Source organism: Chelonia mydas, chromosome 7 (assembly GCF_015237465.2).
Source record: "Chelonia mydas isolate rCheMyd1 chromosome 7, rCheMyd1.pri.v2, whole genome shotgun sequence".
Taxonomy (NCBI): domain Eukaryota; kingdom Metazoa; phylum Chordata; order Testudines; family Cheloniidae; genus Chelonia; species Chelonia mydas.
The window spans coordinates 110,465,550-110,487,547 of NC_057853.1; the positions used below are offsets into that span (position 1 = coordinate 110,465,550).

Sequence of the window (21,998 nt, forward strand, 5' to 3'; positions counted from 1 at the left end):
AGATTACCCATAACAAGCAGGTCACGTTTATCATAAAACAAAGATTATCACTGCCTTCTGAAAACCAGAAATGAGGTGATTCAGGATAGAGATCAGAATCTTAATGCCTTGGTTTGCTACAAGTTCCCTAATGGACAAAATGCAGGCTAATTAAAGCACATGGAAAGGAAGCACATCTCTATCAGTCTAGCAATTCCAGGTATGGGATTTATTATGCAAAAGCAATCTTTCATCATTTATACTACCAGAACATGGGAGCAGAAACACAAATCTGGTGAACACCAACCACTGGTGCCAATGGATTAATACATGCTCTTTAACCTGAATAAAACCGTCATAATGTCAAAGACACACTCATTGAAAATGAGGTTTTATGCTTATACATCTGCCCAATACAAACACCTGCAATCCATATGAAGAAATGTTTTTGAAGGTCAGAAACCTTGTGGTTCATTTGAGATCAATAAGAGAACCTCCATCAATGGTACCAGCAGCAGCACATTCTGCTACGCCCTGAGATATTCAACTATAAACTGAAACCTTGTGAATTAGAGACTGACATTTTACTGAGATTATACATGTCTACACTACCACTTATGTTGGCAAAATTTATGTCACTCAGAAATGTGAAAAAACATCCCCCTGAGCAACATAAGTTTTGCAGCGTAAGTGGTAGTGTGCACAGTGCTATGTCGGTGGGAGAAGCTCCTGCCAACATAACTACTGCCGCTCATTGAAGGTGGTTTAATTATGTCGACGGGAGAGCTCTCTCGTGTCAGCATAGAGTGGCTATTTGAGCGATCTTACAGCAGCGCAGCTGCATCGTTTGCAGCTGTGCCACTGTAAGGTCTCTAGTATGGACACAGCCTTTGAGTATAGTTACCCACGAATTCCTCACACAATCCTCAGTCTCTAGTAGATGTTTTGGTTGCACAAGAAGCTGTTCATCTAAGTTTACTGTAAACGGCAATATTTCACAATAGCAAGTTGACAATATCTGTAGGAGGCAGAATAATGAAAGTGATTGTTAATAGCAACAGAAGGGAATTAAATCACATGTCTGAACAAAAACTGGAAACGGTTCTTTTCTGAGGTATTTCAGTATCCACTCACTTCTCTTTATCTCTATCCATAACACTGTGTTCTCCTGCAGAAGACTTGCTTTTCATGGAGATTCTTCAAAATGATCAACTATTTCCTTAACTTGATAGGCTGCTTGTTTCCTGAGGAGTCCCAACACAGCCAGTCTTTTCCAGTGGAGTCACAAGCCAGTCCAGGACAAATGAACACAATATTCTCTTTAGGCAATTTCTTTTTATTTTCCCTTTTAGATTCAGAAATCTCACTGTGAGAACCATTCACTAAACAGTGAATACCAATAAGCATTCAGGCTTTTGATTAATCCATTGTTGAAATAATCATAAGAGGAAGAAAACTTAACAGGTTGTTCTACCCATATTTAAAATTTTCTTCCAAAACTCAGAGCTTTCCTCAATGCCCAAATGGAAGGAAAGGTGTACTCCTTCACTTACATTTCCATCTGTACTTCAGAAGATGGAAATGATGATTTATGGGAAACTTTATGCCATAACAGCGAATCCCAGACTTCAGGGGTTCTCTTTTATAAACGTTTCATGATTCACAGCAGTAGGCTCAGTGTATTTACTACAGTAATTCAGAAAAAAAGTAAAAAAAGTTGACTTTCAGCAATATTTTAAATACTAACATCTGTATTTAGTGTTTTAAATCATTGTTTTCTATTTTACTATTGCAATTGTTTTAACTATTTGCAGCATCTTCAGAGCTGTAAATGGTGGGTTTTATAAATGCCTTATTACACAATGAGAATGAACACAGCTACCACTAGCACAATTTCATTTAGTTTTGAACAGAAAATGAACATATTAGATCAGAACCTCTGGTGTGATCATAAAATCACTGAAATTCAGAGACTGCAGAGGTCATCTGGTCCAGCCCCTTGTGCCGAGACAGGACGAAGTATACCTACACCATCCCTGATGAATATTTGTGGCAAATTTACTATGCTGATTTATGCTATACATATCCTGGCCCTCAAGCAGTTTAAATGGCTTGAGTTAGTGTTAGCCCATCCTAATGTAAATAGCAATCCCCTGGCTGCATACTCTCAACACAGGATGCTCTTGTACCACTCACCCTCCCTATTGCTGGTATAGCAGGAGGAAGGAGGTGTGTGGATGAAGAAAATGAGGTGTCGCTGGGAAGCTGCTGTACTACACCGATCAGCTACTGTATCTTTGATGTAGCCCTGGTGCTAATGAAAATGACAGCAGCCCCTCAAGCTACTGCAACACAGTGGGAAAAATCAGCAAAGAGCAGCAGCGTTAGAGAATACAACATAGAATCAGATTCACAATAAGGGCATAAGTATTTCAGATGTTACATCTAGTGGCTCAATCTAAATGTGCTGCTGAATACCTGTGAGATACTGAGTCCCCACAATTCCCTTGGGAAAATGGAGCAACTGAGCCTGTTCAGCACTACTCAATATTAGCCCCTTGTTTTATATAACATTTCTTGAAAAGACAATTTATTTTTTGGCAATTTGATTTTTCTACTCATGATACAAGTTTGTCCACAAAGAGGCTATTAATATTATGCCTATTAAAATTAACTTTTGTTAAAAAAAAGTCTACACAGGAAAAACTTAAAGAAAAATTTCCAAACTCTGATATTGTCACAGAAATACAATAGATAACCTCAATTTTTTTTAGATACAGTAGTAATGCTACCATGGTCTGAGTTACTTAACATGACTGCATCAATCCCAAAACTTTCCATGCCACTTTCAAAGAGTATTTTAAGCAAAATCTGAATTATTCTAATGTGTCTATTATTTTATAGTTTTAACATCACAAATAAATCAGCAGTACCTTGAATGTTACAATTATTAGTTTCTCTAGTTAAGTAAAGGTTTTAATACAAATGAAATTCACGGATTGTTGTGATGTATTTGAAAATAGGGTTTGTGTGCTAACTCCTGGTGAAGCGAAGGAGTACTTCAAGGGAAGATCTTGAACCTGGACACGGAGATCTTAACATGAAGAGAAAGTACTAGATGGTGGTGTTCTATATTTTGCAGGAGAGGGTATTTTAAGCATTGAGAAATACAAAGACACTTTTGGTCCAGTTTTACATAATTTTTTTGGCTTGCATCCTGCGTCTAAGAAACTACACAAAGTAATAATGGAAAAACAAAAAAACCTGCTTTGTCTCACATCCTAACAAAAAATAGCTTATAAACTTTCATAGTTCAAATGTAAGAGATACATAGACCTTTTATGAATCAATTCTTATATGCTTCATAAATCAAGGCTGTGATTCTTAAACGTCACCCTATAATTAAATTTTATGTGCAGTACCTACCTATGTCATATGCCAGAAAGTCAGCCGAAAAGCACTTTGCACCATTACTCAGAGAAGTATCATTATGGGTGTTTCCGCCAAAAATCAGCAGAGCTCCACTTATTAAGACAGCTGAATGAAGATACTTTGCAAAACCACTCTCTTTCAAAATAGTCCTAGAAAATATAAGAATAAAATAATACATTATAATATATTAAAAGCCTATCGCTTTTATAATAGATAACAGTTATAGCTAGGGTTCCTACACAAAACACAAGAAAACCAGTAAAGTTAAGTAGGGTACCCAGTGAATATAATATAAAATATACTGATCATTTCTGAGATAATAAATTTGCTCATATCATAATAACTGTTTCTAATTCAATTAAAAAAATCAAAATCATAAGATACATTTTCTTATTTTACCAACTGACTTATCTAAAAAATTAGATCAGCTATGAATTACTCAGGAAATATGCTTGCCTAAAAAAAGATTAACTTTTAACCCAACATTTCTATTAGCATGTGCACACAATTTTTTGGCTAGAGAAAGAAAAGTTATTCTCCTTTCATTACTGTTGTTCTTTGAGATATGTTGCATATATCCATTCTGCTAGGTGTGTGCATCTGGCTGAATGCACAGACTTTTCCATACGGGTGTTGTAACATGACAATGCAGCTGGTGATCCACTTGGAGAGCCATTATGCTGTTGCAGTATGCCTCCTCATTAATTATTCATGGAAAACTAATAGTTGGGAAGAGAGCCAAAAGGGCTTTGGTTCTGTCTAGATAAAAAGCCAGGGCTTGGCAAACATCCAAAGGGTGGAGCTTTTGTTTGTCTTTATGGAAATGTAGCTTTGTAAAGAAAACTGGTAAATCTTCTTTGTAAAGATGACTGGTTGAGATGAAAATCAGACTCTCCCTTGGGAAAAAACGTAGGATGTGGCCTAAGGTATACCTTGTCCTGGAAGAAAACAAACAGCGTATGGAGGTTCTGTTATTAGGACATGCAGTTCTCCTACTCTCCTCGTGATGTGATGGTTACCAAAAAGCTACCTTTGCTGAAAAGTGTAACACCAAACAGGAAGCTAATGAACCCCATAAGTACTGACAACTAAAGGGGAACCCCATAAGTACTGACAACTAAATTCAAATCCCCATGTGCAGCAGGGTCGCTAATGGATAGAATCATCCCGTCTAGGTCTTTTGAGAACCTGTAGTCATTGGTTTAGAGAAAAACAGTCCTCCCCATGATATGGAAGTGAAACACTGAAATTGCAGCCAGGTGCACCCTGATGGAGCTGACAGTCAAACCTGACTCTTTCAGGTGTCACAAATAGTCCAAGTTTTTTGAAGCATAGTCTGCATAGGCCACGGACAGTCCATGTTTAATTGCCCAGATAGAAAATTGCTTCTGCTTACTAAAGCGAGTAGCCATTGTGGATAGGTTCCTACTATTAAGTGGGACATTTCAGAACAAAGTGCCTCCTCAGGGTCTAGCCACTGAGGAACCAGGCCATAAAGTTGATGGTTTGGGTGTAACACCCAACTGTGATCATGAGATATCAGGTTCTTGACTGGAGGCTGGGGAAGAGGTTCCTTGACTGACAGCTTGCAGAGGTCTGAATACCACAGTTGTCTTGCCCAGGGTCCCACAATGAGTATCATTTTGTCTTGGTCCTGCTTCACCTTGAGGATGGCCTTGGAAATAAGTGGTATTGGGAAAAGGGGATAGGAGTCGAGCAGGTCCTTGCCCCAAGGGAAAAGAAACACCCCTGAGATAGACCCTGGGCTGTGGCCTGCCCTCAGACAGAACTGGGAGCAGTTCTGATGGGTTGCGACTAAGTCCACAGTTAGGATTCCTCCTATTTGAACCATTGATCTTAGAATAAGTGTGTTTGGGGACCACTCATGATGCAAGGTGAAGGATCTGCTTAATCTGTCTACTATGACATTGTGAACCCCCACAGGTGTGATGCTACAAGTGACAAGGAATTTTATATGCAGAAGTTCCGCAGCCTGACTGCCTCCTGGCAGAGGCTCTTTGATGTGGCTTTCCCCCCTGCTTATTAATGCACAACACTGATGTGGTGTTATTGGCAAGTATTTGGACAGCTCTGTTGTGTAAATGGGTAGGAACTGGTGACCTTCTATGGAGTTTGCCCATAGCTCTAGAATGTTATGTACAGTCCCATCTCTTGATTGGACCACAAGCTTTGAGCTTGCCAAACTCCCAGATGGTCTCCCCACCCCATAACTGAAGCATCTATTACTAAAGTCATGGAAAGAAAAGGCAGAGAGAAGAAGTCTCCTGCAGACATCGTTGTGGCTCATCCACCAATCCAGTGAGGATAAGATTTTGCCAGGGATGCATACCAGTCCATCCAGGTGATGTATCTGAAGGCAGTACACCGACCTAAATCATGACTGTATCCCTCTGAGATGAAGTCTGGCATTTGGGTTCATGTAATTGCATGCCACCATACTCTCCAGGAGCTTGAGGCAATTTCTCACTGATGTCTGAGGGGCACACAGAAGTCTTGGATGGCTAGGAGTCTTACTGGCGGGAGAAAGGCCCTGCCTCAGATTGAATCCAGAACTGCACCGATAAATTCTATTCTCTGGAGGGGTGCTATGGTCAATTTCTATCTGTTAATACCAAACCTATGCATTAAGCAGCTAGAGTGTTTCATTAATGTATTTCTCCACCCCCTGAAGGGAGCAGCTCCACAGAAGCCAATCATCCTGGTACGGGTACACCTGGGCATCCAGTGGGGGAGGCATGGAGCCACCACTGCCATGCATTTCATGAAAACCCTCAATGCAGATGATAGGCCAAAGGGTAGAACCATAAACTGGTCCCCTCTTGCTATGAACATGAGAAATTTTCTGTGACCAGGGTGAATGGCTTTATGCATGGAAATATGTGTCCTTTGAGTGTACGGCAGCATACCAATCTCCTGGATCTAATGAAGGGGTAATAGTTGCTAAGGAAACCATGCACAACCAAAACTTCTTGATTTATTTATTAGGTACCAAAGGTCCAGAATAAGCCTGAGATCCCCTTTTGCTCTGGGTATTAGGAAGTACTGATTCAGAGGGGTACTTTGGTGTTTCCCGAGAATGTAGATTCCACTCTTCTTGCCTCAGAACTGATTTGAGAGATGAGTCCCTGAAAAGGGACAGGGAAGGTGGGAAAGACAGGAATTGGAGGGTATATCCCAATTCCACCAAGCTTAGCACCCAATTGTTGGAGGTGATGGACTGCCACACACTTAGAAAATGTGACAGCATGGTCTCATGGGGACTGAGGGGAAGCTTGTAAGATCTGGTATAGTTTACATACTGTCCTTGAGGAAGAAGTCAAATAGGCTGTTAAGAGGCATGCAACTGCCTGGATGAGGAAGCAGTGGATGTGGGTGGGGGGTGAAACTTTGTTCTCTTCCCAGCTGATCTAGAGAGACCCACGGATTTCAACACTGCCCTTTTAAATGTATGCAGTGCCTTATCCATTTCAAGGAAAATAAATCACAGCCCTTGAAGGGGAGATCTTCAGTGGTTTGTTAGACTTTGGCAAGAATTCACGAAGCCTGGAGCCATGTATATGGTGCACGGTTACGGCTATTGCCATGACTCTGGCAGCTGAGTCCACTGCATCCAAAGAAGCATGTAGAGCAGATCTTGTGACTGTATAACCTTCCTCCAGGAGAGACCTACACTGAGCCTTGAAGTCCTCAGGAAGTTTTATTAAGGAATTTCAAGATGGCATCCCAATATGAATATTCACAACAGATCGACAGAGCCTGATAGCTTGCTTTGCACCATTTTAATCCCTCTGCTGAATATATTTTTCAGCCAAAGAGGTCCAACTTTTTTTTGCATCCTTATCCTTACGAGGCACTTTTGCTCTGTCTTGGAAGTTTCTTTTATTTTCTGCTGCCACCACTCAAGAGGATGGTGTGGCATGTTGATAAAACTGTTCATACACCTGAGAGGGAATCTGGGATTTGTGCTCTGTGAGCTTTTTCATTGGCATGAAAGATGTTGGAGCTTACTACAAGGTTTAATAGACTTACAGGCTACATCGTTGCTTCATTTATAAGAAGAGAAACTTTCTATGACATAGCCGGGTGTAAAATGTCTGATCTTGTGAGGATTTTCTTCCACAAGCTGTATTTATATAGCCATCCTTCTCAGGAGTGCCTGGTAGGCCTTAAAATCATTCAGTACCAGAGAAGATGATTTCAGTATCAGGGCCTCATCTGTTTAGGAAGATGACATTCAAAGGGGGCACGTACAACCCTCTTGGGGCTGGTTGAGAAATGCAGTTGCATAAGGCCTGTTTGAAGCCAACAACGGACAATCCTGAGCCTTGGCCTCTCAGTGAAGGCTGATATTGGAGTCAAGCAGCCTACCAATACTGTAACAAGGAAACTTTGCCCGTGGGGATATATTTCAGTAGTGTAGTAATTGGCTGGTACCGACATCCAATGGTCTATCAGTTTCGGGTGGCAGTATTCCCTCCTCTGGGACTAGTTTCTGTAGTGCAGTGGAGATGATAATCTAGAATCCAGAGGCATCCCTCATGGTATCCAATAGAGACAGTGATGGGGTTGGCACGGTAACAGAGGCCAAGTGTGCTTAGACTCAGCCCTTCAGTCTCTCAATCTTTTCTTGTCAAGACAACTCCTATGAGAGCAACAAATGATCCCTAGAGGATGCCCTGGATTCCTGTACTGGGAGACATAGGAGGAGAGAAGGAGTACTCCCCAGACCAGGAATGCAAGGTATCAGAGATAGCATTACTGGAGATTGGGAGTGAGAGTACCAATGATTTAGATAATAGCATAGAGAGTACAGTTATAAAGTTTGCAGACAATACCAAGCTGGGGTGTTGCAAGTGCTTTGGAGGATAGGATTAAAATTCAAATGATCTGGACAAACTGGAGACCTGGTCTGAAGTAGATAGGATGAAATTCAATAAGGACAAATGCAAAGTACTCCACTTAGGAAAGAACAATCAGGTGCACACATACAAAATTGGAAATGACTGCCGAGGAAGGAGTACTGCAGAAAGGAATCTGGGGATCATAGTGAATCACAAGCTAAATATGAGTCAACAGTGTAATGCTATTGCAAAAAAAGCAAACATCATTCTGGGATATATTAGCAGTAGGATTCTAAGCAAGACACGAGAAGTAATTCTTCCTCTCTACTCCGTGCTGATTAGGCCTCAGCTGGGAAACTGTGTCCAGTTGTGGGTGCCACATTTCAGGAAAGATGTGGATAAATTGGAGAAAGTGCAGAGAAGAGCAACAAAAATGATTACAGGTCTAGAAAACATGACCTATGAGAGAAGATTGAAAAAATTGGGTTTGTTTAGTCTGCAGAAGAGAAGACTCAGAGGGGACATAACAGTTTTCAAGTACATAAAAGGTTGTTACAAGAAGGGAGAAAATTTGTTCTTCTTAACCTCTGAGGATAGGACTAGAAGCAATGGGCTTAAATTGCAGAAAGGGCGGTTTAGGTTGGACATTAGGAAAAAATTCCTAACTGTCAAAGTGGCTAAGCCCTGGAATAAATTGCCTTGGGAGGTTGTGGAATCTCCATCATTGGAGATTTTTAGGAGCAGGTTGGACAAACACCTGTCAGGGATGGTCTAGATAATACTTAGTCCTTCTTTGAGTGCAGGGGACTGGACTAGATGACGTCTCAAGGTCCTTCCAGTTCTATGATTCTATGATAACAGTCACATCAAAGGCTTCCTGGCTATCAGCACCATGCACTCAGGCACAGCAGTTACCGCTGGTCTCTGAGCTGGCTTTATAATCAATGGATGCTTTATCAGACCTGAAGATGCTGGTACCATAGCAGACCCAAACACTGAAGGCAACATGTGCACTTCATGAGGCAGCTCCAGCAAGACACTATCAGTCTGAGCAGCTGGTGAGGGCAGTACCAACAGGCTCATGAGATCTTTCTCAGCTCTGTCGGCCTGTGGTATCAAGACAGGCCTTTGTTCTGCTGTGATCAAGGGTGACCGCTCTAGTGCCTTCTCTAGGAAAAGCAGCAGCCCTCCAAAGTCCTGGCTTGTGAAACAGAGTCAATGGCTCTGCCCTGATTGAACAATTATGGAGTGGTATCACAGAGCAGCAAGCCAAAGGGCTGAGCTGTACCTTTGGAACTGACATGGCTAGAATCCGAGGCCAAAGAGTCCTGCACTGAGGATTCTGATGATGCAGAAACCATATCTTGCTTTAGCTTTGGAGGCCAAAAGAGCTCTGAGAATTTAGGTCTCTTTGAGGAATGCCCTGGTGCAGTGTATCTCCTCCTTTCCCTGCCTTCTGGTAGGGCTGGAGGAGCATTCCTAGACAGGTAGGAATCCCTCTAACAGATCGAGGCAGTAGCAATGCAGGGTAAAGGGTGACCTCCACAATGATGTACCTGACGTGTTCTACTTAGCATCTTGCCCTTTTTGTCTTGGAGCCTGAGCAAAATAGACATCTGTCCTTGAGCTGACCCACACTCAAGCAGTTCAGGCAACAAGAGTGAGGGTCACTCACAGACACCAGTTTGCAACTCCCAGAACAAGGTTTGAAGCTGGGGGAATATAGGCACAGGTTCCCCCAGTAGCTGGCACAGCCCAGAGTCCACTGATTTACTAATAAAAAGAATGAGGAGTACCTGTGGCACCTTAGAGACTAAAATTTATTTGGGCATAAGCTTTCATGGGCTAAAACCCACTTCATCAGATGCATGCAGTGGAAAAAGCATGCATCCGATGAAGTGGGTTTTAGCCCACGAAAGCTTATGCCCAAATAAATTTTAGTCTCTAAGGTGCCACAAGTACTCCTCGTTCTTTTTGCTGATACAAACTAACATAGCTACCACTCTGAAACCTGGATTTACTAATGAGAAAGAGAAAGAGAGAAAGAAAGGCCCATTCGAAGAACACAAACTAGCAAAAAATACTAACTGGAAGTTCAGAGGAACAACTGACAGGATGTTCTGACCACTGAGCACAAACAGTAAGAAGAAATAGAAGGGTAGGTGTGGCAGCTCCATTTTTTATACCCTCAACTCAGAACAGGAGCAGCACCAGGGTCTTTTGTGGGAGCGGATAAGACCACCAGTAAGGAATTTCCTCTACATTGCCTCCAATCCTAGGGCCCGATCCTACAAACCCTTATCCATGTAAGTAGTCAAAGAGGTTGCTTGATCAGACCTGTACAATGAATTACATTACTGTACTCTGCATAAATACATAATGAAACTGTTTTGCCATTAAACTTCACATTAACATTGCTCTGAGCTAACATTCTTTCTTTCTTTCTAATTGCATAACACAGTCTCCCTAGGGGTGCACTGATGTTTTTACCATCATTTTTACATCATTGTGAATCGCTTATGTGACAGTATGTCTCACTGCTTTGATATCATGTCAATCGACTAAAAAATTAGAGACATAATTAAAAAGAGAATAAGAATTATTGTGCGGAAAGATGCTGGGAGGTGGGTGTTGAACCTAAATACAGAATCTTGCCCTTCAAAAACCTTTTTTGTAAAAATACCATAAAAGAAGACAGTAATGACTACCTGCAGTACCTAATTTTTTTTCTGTGATGCTAATAAGAGAGAGTAAGTCAGCACATCCATAGCACAGCCATACCTTTCAAACTGCTTCCACTTTTAGCCTCCATATTTTTTAACTAAGTGTGGGTTGCATTTGTTTTGTTATTTATAATGAATAAATTTTGCAGATAGAGCACGAAACACACAAAAGTGTGTTTTGCCAACCTAAAATTAGTTTCACCTTTTAAATAATTTTTGGCCTAACAACTTAATATTTTATGGCCAACATATTTTTCAATACATTATACTTGCTTTTATAATTATTTTTCAGTGTCCAAAATGTGCTAGATGCCTCAAAGCAACACGTATATATATGGTCCCAGCACACAAGAACATGCAATTCAACTTTAAATACTTACAAATAGGGTTATAAACATGCAAAAAAGCAGGAAAAGTAGTATAAGAACAAGGGTAACAATAATAAGATCACATGCTTACTCAGCTCAAAGAGGCACGTACACATCTTGATGGTCATGTTCCTTTTATTTTTCCCCACTCCCTCCCCTAATTTTTGATAGGTCAGACAGCAAAAGTTAGTTTTTAGGAGGTACCTGAATAAGGTGAGAGGTGGCTAGCAGAACAGGTTTAGGGAGGGCATGGTAAGGACGGGGTGGCATGGAAAAAGGTGCAAATACATCAGAGAGAAGATGATAAACCAGGTATTGTGGCTGAAATCACCACTGTAGTGGAGCCAGGATAGAATGCAGAAGACGACTCTCTGCAGTATATACTCCATTTATGTGTACCACCATATTCTTCATTCTCTGCCCTATATTCTCCAGACTGAAGGCTGATATATATTATCTACAGCTACAAACAGACTATAATGGGCTTTCTAGTATCTGGGGATTAGCCAGAGAGATCCCTCAACCACATCCCTTACACCAGAAGTCAAGAGTAAGGGTGGTACACAAGGTACTACAAGGACTTATACCGCCAGAAAATTCCTGTGCACTGGGAGGCTAGGTCAGGCTGGGTTTAAAGCTACTAGAGCAGCAGCAAAGCAGTTTTGATAGATGTATGAATCTAGTCCAATATCTTCTTTTTCATAGTTATATAACAGTATTAATTGATTTTGTGTGTGTGTGTCCACATTTAAAATCCAATAAAATATTTAAATAAAAAACACATAGAAACCTACTATTGTTATGCCACATTTATCAACAAAATTAAACAGCCAAGATATTAAACCCTGGAAATGAGGGTACAGAATAAACTAAATTATTCTTACAGTCCATTGTTGTTTATAAACTACAGTATGGATTCGATCCTGCAAGGTGTGAGCAGCCTGTACTGGTGATTTCAGGGGAGATGAGGGCAATTCAGTACTTGCAGCACTTGCTCACAACATAGCATTCTACACATACCAGACCTCAGTCTTAAAAACATGTCTTTTGCCAACAGTTTTGTTCTGGAAGTACGCAATTTTGGGATGGAAAGATAGCAAAGTTCAGAATAAACGGTAAACTAAAATGTTTTTGGGTTTTGTGCCCACTGAAACTTATGTAAGTGTTGGCTCTCGTATTCATCCTCCACATCCTCAAATTCACTTTAAAAATTTTTTAAAAAGGATCCCTGTGTTCTCCTACATATATCAGGCAGATGTTGAGAAACTAACAAGACTTGAGCTTAACTTTTACATCAATCTCAATGCTTCTCTTTGTTCCATTTCAACCTCCTGCCTTCTTTGTATGTTATCTGTTTACACTGTAAGTGCCCTGGAGCATAAATTGCTTTGTCTTCATACCTGTATGTTACCTTCCGGGCACAATGTTGGTGCTATAAAGCTAAAAACTAACAATGATACTTCAAAAGTTGCCAATAAAAAGTCAAGTTTTACCCAAAGATACCACAATGTGGTATTCTGAAATCCAGTTACTTTACACCATAAGTGTAAGAAAATTATACAATATCTCAGAGGCCACTGTGTGGTAATTGTGGGTAAGTGTTCACTTGTAATGTGGTATAACTGCTATAAATGGATAAAGAATTAAAAAGGAAAGGAAAACTTTTCAAAAATATCACAAAAGATAATGTACTATATATAAATGGATAGTCAATGTTACAATTAATTCCTGAAAACAAATGCTTACTTAACCTTTCTGTCACTGCTATTCTTTGAGATGTGTTGCATAAGTCCATTACACTGAAGATGTGTGCACACCTTGTGCAATGGTGCTGGAGAGTTTTCCCTACCAGAACATGCAGGGGCAACCCTAGCCATCTCTGAGCCCTCGTGCTGCAAAGTGAGTGTATAAATGCAGAGTAACCCCGCACCATCCTCTCAAAGAACAACAGTTATGGAAAGGTATGTAACCATTTTTAATTCGAGTGCTTCCATATGCTTATTACACTGTAGGTGATTCTCAAGCTGTTACCCCAGGTGGTGGAGTTCAGAGTCATCAGAAGAGGTACTGTAGGACTGCCTTATCTTTATTTACATCATCTCTTGATTGTGCAGACAGTGCACGATATCTGTTGAAAGCATGCAAAAGGAAGTTGATGTGTGGTCTCAACTACATCTTGTCACTGTACAAACCCATGTACAGTGGATCAGTTACCAATGCATTCAGCTCACCTACCCCCCATAGGAGGTGATGCCCACCAGGAAGGCAACCTCCGCTGACAGGTTTAAAAATGAGAGCACGATGCCAGTGGTTCTAAGGGAGGGCCCATAAGCACAAACAACAACAAATTCAAATCCAGGAAGGTGTTGGGTCTTTGATGGGCTATCTATTTAGTCCCCTCGCAGATATGCTCATGATGAGGTAAGTAAAAACCATCTTACCATGTATGACTTTTTGGGGTTCACCCAGGCCAGTAATGGGTTTAGTCACTGTCTGCCTTGTAACCCTGGAGTCTTGTGGCTGTGCAGCTTTTACCCAGAGCTGTGACCCCAGCAGCCAGCCAACAGCCCACAAGCCTCACCCTGGCTTTGTCCAACCAGGTTACTCCTTGCAGGCTGACCTTAGTATCTCTCACTGGACCCTCACAAAGAAAGGGCTCAATCCCTCTCACTGGAACCTCACAAAGAAAGTGTTAGGTTCACTGCCTTTACAGAGACAGTATAATACGCCAATCTTTTAGCTTTCTAGAAGCACACACTTTACTGAACTTACACAGCACGGAAGATTTCTAACAAAAGCAAAACAAGTTTATTAACAAAAATGCCTGGATTAAGTGATGCCAAGGTAGAAATATTTACAAACAAATACAGTGAAAACATGTATCCTGAAGTCTAAAACGTAACCTAGCAAGATACAATCTTTGTTTAAGATGATGTTTCTCACCTACAGTTCCATGACAGCAGGTCTCTGTTTACTAGTAACAGCACAGGTCCTCAAGTGGGTAGTTTACAGTTTTGAATACCACGTCTGTCTCAGCCAGGCTGGGGCCATAAGGATCACCCTGCCATGATCTTTATTGAGCTTGAGGATCACCCTGAAAACCAGGGTTATTGGCAGTTATGCATATAGGAACTCTTTGTTCCACAGAAACAGGAAGGCATCTGATATTGATCCTGGGCTCACCCTGGAACAAAAAACTGGAATGCTTCCTATTCTGGTGAGTCATAAACTGGTCCACAGAAAGAAACCCCCTTCGCATAACACCAAGGCTAGCAAGTTCGTGCAGAGGGACCATGTATTATCCAGACTGAATGATCTGCTCAGACAATCTTCGACGCTGTTTTGGACCCCATGCAGGTGAGACCCTTTGAGAGTAACTGAGCTCCAAATACACAAGTTCCGCAGCTTGATAACCTCTTGGGAGAGGCCAACTGATATGGCTCCTCCCTGTTCCTTCACAGAAAAGTCAGCAGTGGTGTTGTCTGAACAGTCTTACTTTGAATGTGAAGTGCTGGCATGCCCAAAATATTTACATCCAATTTGGCCTCATATGCAGTCCACAATCCCTGAACTCAAAGGTCACTGAGATACGCTCCCCACCTGATGGCTGATGTGTCCGTTACTGAAGTCTTGAAAGGGAGAGAAGGAGTGAAACAGACTCCCCTGCAGAAGTCTTAGCTCATCCTCCAGATGAGAGATAACAGCACCCTCTCTGGGATTCGCACTGGCGTGTCTAGGTGATGAATCAGAGAGGTTCAGCCCAGCATGGGGAGTGACAAATGTACGTGCTGCCATGTTCCCCAAGAAACAGACAATTCCTCTCAGTGGTCTCAGGATGGTACTTGAGGGATGCTGAGAAGTCCCATATAGTTGGGAACTAGCAAGCAACTAGAAACCCCTGGAGGAGATCGAAGCCAAAACTAAGCCAATTAATTCTATCCTCTGCAAGGGCACAGAAGTTGACTTTTCCAATGGTTTCATTTTAGATCCAGGATGTTGAACAGACAGTTATTTTCTGGACAGCGACTTGCACATGATGTATGGACCATCCACAAAACAACCAGGCATCCAGATAAGGATACACACACATTTCTTTTGCATAAGTAAGCAGCCACTACCATCATGTATTTGGTAAGTACCCTCGGAGCGGATAATTTGTCAAAAGGCAGGACAGTGAACTGGTAATGGTCATCTCCTACAACAAACCTCAGGAATCTCCTGTGGCCAGGATAGATTTCCATATGGAAGTGGGCATCCAGTAAGTTAACGTGCCATTCTCCTAGATCTAGGGAAAGGGTAACTGTAACCAGGGATACAATGCAGAACTTCAAGTTCCTGATGTATTTGTTGAGGTTCTGAAGGCCCAGAATGGGTCTGAGACCTGCTTTGGGTATCAGAAAGTATCTGGAATAAAACCTCCTGCCCTGATGAAATGAGGGCATCTCCTCTATCACTCCCAAAGAATAAAGTCTGTACTTCTTGTGTTTGCACAGACACATAAGAGGGGCCCCGAAGCAGGAGCAGAGGGTTGGAAGTGGGGGATAGAAAGAAACTGGAGGGTAATCCCGATTCCACCATTCTTAGCACCTACTTGTCCAAGGTGGTGGACTGACAAGCCCAGAGAAAATGTGACAACTTGTCCCAGAGAGATGGAGAAGGGTCCATAAGATACAGGTTGGATAGGATACTGTCTTCGTCATCGACAATGGCTGCTTGGAGGCTTGTGGCTGCCAAGAAAAAGAGAGCGAGGAAGTAAAGGGCATGGACATCTTCCTGTGTGACCTTTACACCTCCACATGGACTGGTCAGGCTGCCAGAAAGCATAATATTTGTTGTCTGAGCTGGTACTGCAGGCAATATTTCATCCTCTTTGTCATGGGCACATAGAGGCCTAAGGACTTGAGTACTCTCCTTGAGTCCTTTAGTGTGTGCAGAGCCTCATCTGTCTTAGCGTACAAGACAAAGCCTTCAAAAGGGAGGTACTCAGTAGTTTGTTGTACCTCCACAGGAATCCCAGAGGCCAGTGACCAGGATGCTCTGTGCGTAGTCACCACTATCACCTTGGCTCTGGCTGCAGAACCCACTGTACCCAAAGAATCCTGTAAAGCTGAATGAGACACAAGGCATTCCTTTGCAACAAGTGACTGGAACTGCTCCCTGGAATCCTCTAGTAGTTTACTAGCAAACTGGGATATTGCTTCCCAGTTTGAAAAGTCATACTAAGACAGCAGAGCACTATAATTGGCAATGCAGAACTGCAGAGCCTGTAGTACCAGCTCCTCATCAGGAGACAAGGATGCCCGCAGGGGCAGCAGCCTCTGATACAAAGTCCTCAGTAGGCAATAAGGAGGATGCCTGCACAGGAGACAAGAGAGAAAATATTCTAGTTCTGACTGATGTTTCTGTTGTGACAACTGGGCCTATGAATTTACTTAAATTGTGAGCTGAACTGTGCAAAATATGCAAAAGTTCAGAAGATATTACAATAACCCATAACAACAAATGATGATGGGAAAAGATATGAAAGGGAGACAAAATAACTGAATTCATCTAAACCAAAAAGGCCATGTTGACATAATTCAAAGATTGTATTAAAATTATGCTGGTTAAATACCAGGAGATGTGGAGCCAGAAGTGAATGAGCGAAAATTGGTGTGTCAGATAATTAGGCCTAACTGGTAGATAAAATAATGAGGGGTTTGACTATTGTACCCATCACTCCCTTTTTGGGTCTTTAGAAGAAAGATTTTGTGGGGAAGGACAACAAGGAAAACAGATGGAAAGAACTGACAGAGGCTACTGGAGCAAGCTTCACTATCATGGGGGCCATCCCCAGCATTTCCTAGGACCCTGGGTCTTCATCACCCTGATCCTGAGTGGTGACCTGACCAACAGGCCAGAGAGAGGGGGACCCAGATGACATCACATTCCCTACCAGCTCCAGCTGGATCACAACCACCACCTGGGATAACAGTTATCATCATCTTTGATTCCATCGAAGTCAAGAGAGAGTCAAGCAAGGAGGCTTTACCTCCTAAGACTGAACTTCAACTATAACCGTAGCAATGACATCTAAGAGATTGTCAAACAACAGGGTGGGTTTTTTTTTCCTTCTAAAAACTGTCTACAACTAAAGGAAAGGGAACAAGAGATGTTAAAATGAAAATCTTATTTAATATTCTACATTCCAAATGCTTTAATTATTTTTCCTTCTTTTCTGTATTATTAATAAAGTGTTAAAAGGATTTTTAACAACGTTTGCCATGGTGCTAAGTAGGCTAATGTTTTTGTATACCAAGCCCCATTGCTTGTTTAACACTGTTTAATGGACAGCAACTAACTTATGTTAACACCTTTATCCCATATATTCCAACTAAGTTAATACAATAGTCTATCAGTACTGGCAGGAGAAGGCTCCCTCCTGGAAGATCAACCTGTGTGAGGGAGTTGCATAGCTGCAGGAATTAGGCATGCTACCGTAGCCCCTGGCTTGAAGTGGTTTCCATTATATACTAGGTTTACGGTTTGGTTCAACAGTTCTCAGCACCCCCACTATGCAAACTGTTCTAGAGCCGTTGGGGAGCGGTGAAGTAGATCTGGATGTTGGAGACACCCAACAAGGCATCCAAGAGGGCCACTGCAGGGGCTGGTACAGTACTGGGCCTCAGGCACATCTGACCCAACCATCCAGTCTCTAGCAGAAGTCCTCTTGGAACCACGCCGATAAGCATGGGAACAGGAACAGAAAGAAGCTCTACAATCTCAGTACCAGAATACTTGAAATTTTATCTCAATCTGACAAGGAATCAGAATATTTCAAGAGCCAGGGTGGTAGAGTACCGGGAGGGGTCCTTAGAGATTGCAATCTGGACATGTACCGACATGATGCCAGAGGAAGCATAACAGGTTTCTTAGCCAGTGGTATCATTTGGGATGGAGGACCTAGTTCTGGCCCAGAAGATAAGTCAGGAGTTGGCACCGGGGCTGAGGTGTGCACTACTCTAATACAGTGCTCCAGTGCCTATTATCTTGACTGCTGCAGTAAGCCTGGACAAGAGTACTCAATCTGCAGCAAGAGTGAGGGCAGTACTGTCAGGTACAGTAAATCTTTGGCCATTGCACAAGCCTCCTGCACGATCAGCACAGACATGGGCTGTTGACTCGCAGGAATTAAGGATGACCGCTCTGTCACAACTGACAAAATAGCTGATCTTGATAGTCCCTGAAATTGATGGCTCGGGTCTGACTGGCAGTGCTCAGAGGCATTCTAAGTGAAACTCAAAGCAAGATTATAAGATGTTAAAAGAAATCTAAAATCACAATGAAAATAATAAAGATATTTGAGTGTCAAGGGGCAGAAGAGTAAAAGGTAGGTAAGTAGCTCACAAGAAACAGTAATGCTCCAGCCACAGACGGTGAAAAGGAACTGCAGGGAAACTGCCCTTTATACCCTCACTTCACAGCATGAGTCACTTCGCAATTGGCAGGGCCGCTGCCTGGGTACTACTAGGAAAAGCTGTCTGGTATCAGTGGTGATGAGGCATGCAGACACCTACGGTGTAATGGACATACACAAACACTCACAAAAAAGAACTTGTTCTTGCCTTCTGCACACACATACATACCAAAAATTAGCAGTAGCTAATTTCCCAAGATAAGCCGCAACGTGCACAATGTATCATTGACTAAGATTCGCCCTTCACACTTATTCTTTCCGTAACTGCCATCAGTAAGGCCCAGCATCTTTCAATAGTTTTATACACATTAACACAAATACACTGGAGTGAGCCACAGCACATTTTTCAATAGGTAGAATTCCGTATTTTATATACACCCACATTTTTTTTATATATATATATATATATATATATATATTATAGTGTACATGAAATAAAGACTAAACATGGAGATAATTTTATAGAAGTGTAAGCAAAAGACAGTGCTACATTGTATTAACTAGTTAGGGTAATTCTTTGGCATTATAATGCCCCAAATTATTATAATTTAACAGAAAATAGCTATAGAACCTTGGAAGTCTTATTAAAAAGCTCTCTCATCTGTATTAAAAAATATCACTAATGCTTGCATTGTATTACTGAATGTTCCCTCAAATAAAAGAGACTATGATATTATTTTCCTTTCATAAGCCAGTGGAAAAATGATGACAATAAGATAGTATTATGAATGTGGTCGCTTAAAATAGATAAAAAGGGAGAAAAAATTCTTCTTGTAATGTTGCCAAAATTGCCATAAGCTAGTGGCATTTAAAATACAGATTCTGCAGTCAAATCAAACTCACATGTTTCTTAACATTTCCAACAAGCTGACCCGAGAGCAAACCTTTTGTCCTTTAAATGAAGCCAGTAATGCCCAGGGCAAATATTAAATTGGAGGAATAAAATGTTCAGATATAGAGCTTGATCTTGAAACAGCTCTGAGGTGAAAAACTCAAAGGTCAGTTTGTGCACAGAACACATAAGCAGCATTAATAAATTACAGTAAACTTGAGGGACAGACTGACAAATAAAAGCATCAAGCTTACAAACAGAATATTAATTTAACTGAGGTACCTATTAAGCACATGCTTAAGTGTTATCCTGAATCAGGGCCACACTGTACACCACACCGATATCAAAGCACATGGTGCAGAATTTCACCCTAAACATATCTGGCACATAATTATATCATCATACTATGTGTAATTAATTTTAAATACTGTATAAGTACACCATCAATTATATTAATATATTTTTTTAAAATCAAGTTGATATCTTCATCACTATTGTAACTCCCTCAAACTGATCATTTTGCTGAATTCATTCATCATCAATCTATAAATTACAACCATGAAGATTAATAGACACTATTAAGCCATCAACTGGAGACTAAAAATCACACAGCTGCCAATAGTCTTGATATGGCTGGTGCCCTGTTATTTTAAATCTAACACAGAGAAGAACAGTCCCAGCCTCTCTCATTGCAGCACCACAGAAGTTTCTTTTAAACAGCAACACCAGCCTCCTGCCAATGAAGGGATACACACACCAAGGTGATGGGCAGTACTCGCACACCTGTAAGACTGCTGTCTGAGTGCACTGCACATTCAGTCTTATTGCCAGGACTTATCTCATCCCCATCTACACTCCATCACAAATACAAGCAGGAGTGGGAAATAATCCAGACTGTGAGAGCGGCTAGGGAGGGCAGTCAGCCAGTGAGCCCCAAGCAGTAGCAACACTTCACAACAGCCATCCCTCCTCATCTCTCTAATACGACGAGAGGACCACAGTTTACTAGTTCTTTGCAGCTTACAAATCTGGGATTCTCAGAGAGAAGAAAAATTCTCTCTGTGGACGATCACCGTCACCTGTTTAAAGCTGCACAGGGCAGAATAACATGGTGATGGTTCAAGATATGATGAATTGTGCTTCAGATGGAGTTACAGATGCAGTCAACTGCACTGGAGCCAACACGCAGAAATGCGGTCAGCTGTTCTTTGGGGGAAAGATGGGTGTGAGAAAATGGAAAAGGAAAGAGAAAGGGGGGAAAACCCCGTGCGGCCATCACCGTCCCTGCACACCTACTCCAGAAAAGTGAAAGAGGAAGATACTGAATGTGACTGAGCTCACTGTTATCATCCTAAACAAACTATTATTAATATCTGTATTACCGTAGCACCCAAAGGCCTTAACTAGGTTTGGCAGGATTCAATTTAAATCAATATATGTTGGTAAACATCCATGTCACCTGACATGCTGAACTGATGAAAAAACCATATCACTCGGTAACAGTTGGCCAGAGTGCCTCCCCCCACATCTTGTACCTGCAGGAATCGGGTGTCACCAGTTCTGCAGCAGCACAAATTGCTCTCTGCAGCCTTGCTCACTCAGTCTTGTGACAGCGGGCCTGCAAAGAGTTCCCTGAACAGCTGTAGAGCCAGTGACACCCCATCCCTGCAAGCATAAGGGGTAGGGAAGTATGTGGTCTTAGCAGGACAGAGCAGAGGAGGAGGACAAGCCCCCAGCCCTGTTGTCTCAGCTGTCGCAGCCCCGCTTACTCAGTCACCAGCCAGGACTGTGGGAGCTGTGCCTGGCAGAAACTATTCAGCAGCACCTTATCACCAGGGGCTAGTCTTCCTCCGTGCAGTCCTGGCCGGAGGTCTCTGTTCCACTGGGCCACAATCACAGCCTCCCCTGCACCTTGTGTCCTGGTCTCTTAGGCCCTTCTGCCATGCTGGGAGTCCCCTGCAGCCTTGCTGTCAGTGCTGTGATCCTACTGCAACACCACTGTCTCTGCTATCCTAACCCTCCCCATCAATTTCCATCAACTGTAAAAATAAATAGTTACAAATTGAAAGTAAAAATCTTGAAAATGAAAATGTATATTAATTCTTGACATTAGAAAAAAATAAAAATCAAATTCTGCCAAGCCCAGCCTTAATCAACACCAAGGCCCCTGCATGCTGAACACTGTAGATACATACAGGTGTGCATGTGCAGACATAGTCCCTGCCCCAAAGAGCTCACAGTCAAATTAGACAGGAGTTCTAGATCTCTGCGCCTCGATCCAACAAGGCAACTAGAAGTAGGGAGAGCCTGCTGAGGAATGAGAGTTTGGCAAGATCTCCACAGGTT

The 21,998-nt window shown here is 41.9% G+C and overlaps 1 protein-coding gene across 7 annotated transcripts in view; it reads right to left on the reverse strand.

The window, feature by feature from the left end:
* Window positions 1–21,998, reverse strand: part of ATRNL1 (attractin like 1) — a 1,012,424-nt gene that overhangs the window by 810,476 nt on the left and 179,950 nt on the right. For all 7 annotated transcript variants that reach the window (XM_037904761.2, XM_043551194.1, XM_043551197.1 and 4 more), the window contains exon 11: window positions 3,406–3,560. In XM_037904761.2, coding sequence (XP_037760689.1) covers window positions 3,406–3,560 — 155 coding nt within the window. The remainder of the gene's footprint in view (window positions 1–3,405; window positions 3,561–21,998) is intronic.